Here is a 2094-nt window from a genome sequence, read left to right on the forward strand (position 1 = left end):
AATGAATGAGGATAGGCACTCTTATAAGAGTTTTGGGTATATGTGTAGTTTCCATGACACAATCAGAGGCAGGTAAATTTTACAGTCATTGTCGTAAAGGATTTGTCACTCTGGCCCTAATCCTGCCTCTCTACAATAAGTGAAAGAAAGGGAAACTGGTAGCTGTTCATGCTATGATAAACTGACCATATTTAAGAAAGGGCTGTCTGCCAAACCAAAAAGTTGGTGACCACGACATGAACGGGAACCTACACTTAACTTCCGCCTTGTGAATCTATGGCAAGAACCAAAATTGCAATTTCTTTAGAGCTTCTGTACCTAGAACCAGCCACTAGTGACTCTGTCCACTGTTCATAGGTCAGAACTGAGAATAAGTGAAGTCAGTGTTGGGAATCTGCTTCACAGAATGCAGTGTTGTAAGACTCAAGTTTTTTGTTACCTTGTTGCAAGACTGCGGTGCAGAAAGGGAGGGATGAAGAGATGATCACGAAAATGGCACTTATGTGGCATGATAAGCAGTAGAAATTTACCGATGAATTGCTAAAGTTGTCAGGGAAAATGAACCACCAGAGCCTAATCAAACCCTTTGTGCCGAATAAAAAAAGAGGAAGAAAAAGGCATGCAGGAATTGCAGTCGCCATTTGCATTACAGACACGAATATAAACTGGTGGACAGTCCTGGGTATTCATTGGGGCGACGGTGGCTTGGGAGTGAGGAACACTCCCTATGACCGGTGTACATTGGACTGATCATGCAATGGCCATCAGCAAGAAGTCCCCAGTCGGCCGAGACAACCTGTTTTGACCAGCAAGAGTGCAGTGTCAAAAGAACTGGGCTGCCAATTGCTCCTTATTGCTCAGATTTGTAGCCGGCGGATCCAGCTTCAGTGTCCATCCCACCTCTAGGATATTGGCGGCTAAAACAAATTCGGAGACATCCCTTCTAGCTGAATGGAATTATAGAGACAAACTTGAGTCGTGTGGGTGAAGGAAACCTTCAGCCTGAATACCACGGCGGTGTGAAAACTCACGTGAGATGGGCTGCTGAGGTAGAATTTGCGCAGCTGTCAACTACGTCCAGAAATTGTTCCATTTCTTTCGGTAAAAAACTTTTTCAATGCTAGCATGGGAATCAAACATCCTTACCGATAAACCTAGCTTCTCACTATCAGTATGCTTGCTCGATCTAGTCTGGCAGTTGAAGCAATCTAACCACATCAGTATGGAAGTAGAAGACACTTATTTTCTACTGCAATGTGTAGTTGGCTTTGTTTGCATACAAACTCGAGAGAGCTTTAAGTACCAATTGGAATATTTACTTCTTGAAGGGAATTGACAACTGCAACTCAACATATAAATACTTTGCTCTTGGGACATCAGGACATTAGGATGGGACCACGAGATCCAATACAGCAGAAATTGCAAGTACCCTCTTCACCCAGGTGACCCATTGTCGGATCACAATTCCCAGCAGTAAATCAGATGGTCTTTTAAAGGTCGTAATCATGTTACTCAGTGCTCAGGAATACCATTGCTGTCCAAGCCTTAAATGACTGGACGATAGTACCCGGAATAGATAGTTTGACGACTTCGAATTAGTGCAATCACCTACATTTTTAGCAAATGGAAATTGTATTCTGAAATTAATTACGCCATCAAATGTTTGATAACCTCTAACTGATACGCTTTTTTGCATTAACGAAGCGTTTTGCCCTTACTACAGCGTAATGATGTACTTTACCTAGCCGAACTCCTCCAAGTGAGTTTCGACATGTCAGTCGCAAAGGGGGAGCTCCCTACAGCGTTATGGACGCCTACGTCCTCGGCAATTTGATTATGACCCATCGTTGACTAGGCCTGTTCCACATCGTCTTCTTCATCCCCCTACTTCTGTCTCCTCTTCTGTTTTCCCTTTTCAATCATTAGATCCATCACTTTCTCTATCCACTTTGTTTGTGGGAGGCACAATGCAATTTGTAAAGGTGAAACGGAAGGTAAACAGAGTCCTTTGTAGAATGACAGCGCCTTGAAAAAAGATTTACTGTAGTTCAAAAAGGAGTCGTACTAGACGCATTGACTTTCAGCAATTTTGAG

The 2094-nt window shown here is 43.0% G+C and overlaps 1 protein-coding gene across 1 annotated transcript in view; it reads right to left on the reverse strand. All coding sequences in view use genetic code 11, as the record gives it.

Annotated features, from left to right (window-relative positions):
* The window catches only part of EGR_00005 (hypothetical protein), a gene marked incomplete at both ends in the record, with an annotated part of 5921 nt that overhangs the window by 483 nt on the left and 3344 nt on the right, over positions 1–2094 (reverse strand). Inside the window, 2 exons of the mRNA XM_024489254.1 lie at positions 1613–1685; positions 1889–2025. Of these exons, the coding sequence (XP_024355932.1) occupies positions 1613–1685; positions 1889–2025 (210 nt within the window). The remainder of the gene's footprint in view (positions 1–1612; positions 1686–1888; positions 2026–2094) is intronic.

Source organism: Echinococcus granulosus (genome assembly GCF_000524195.1).
Source record: "Echinococcus granulosus chromosome Unknown EG_S00001, whole genome shotgun sequence".
In the NCBI taxonomy this organism is placed as follows: Eukaryota; Metazoa; Platyhelminthes; class Cestoda; order Cyclophyllidea; family Taeniidae; genus Echinococcus; species Echinococcus granulosus.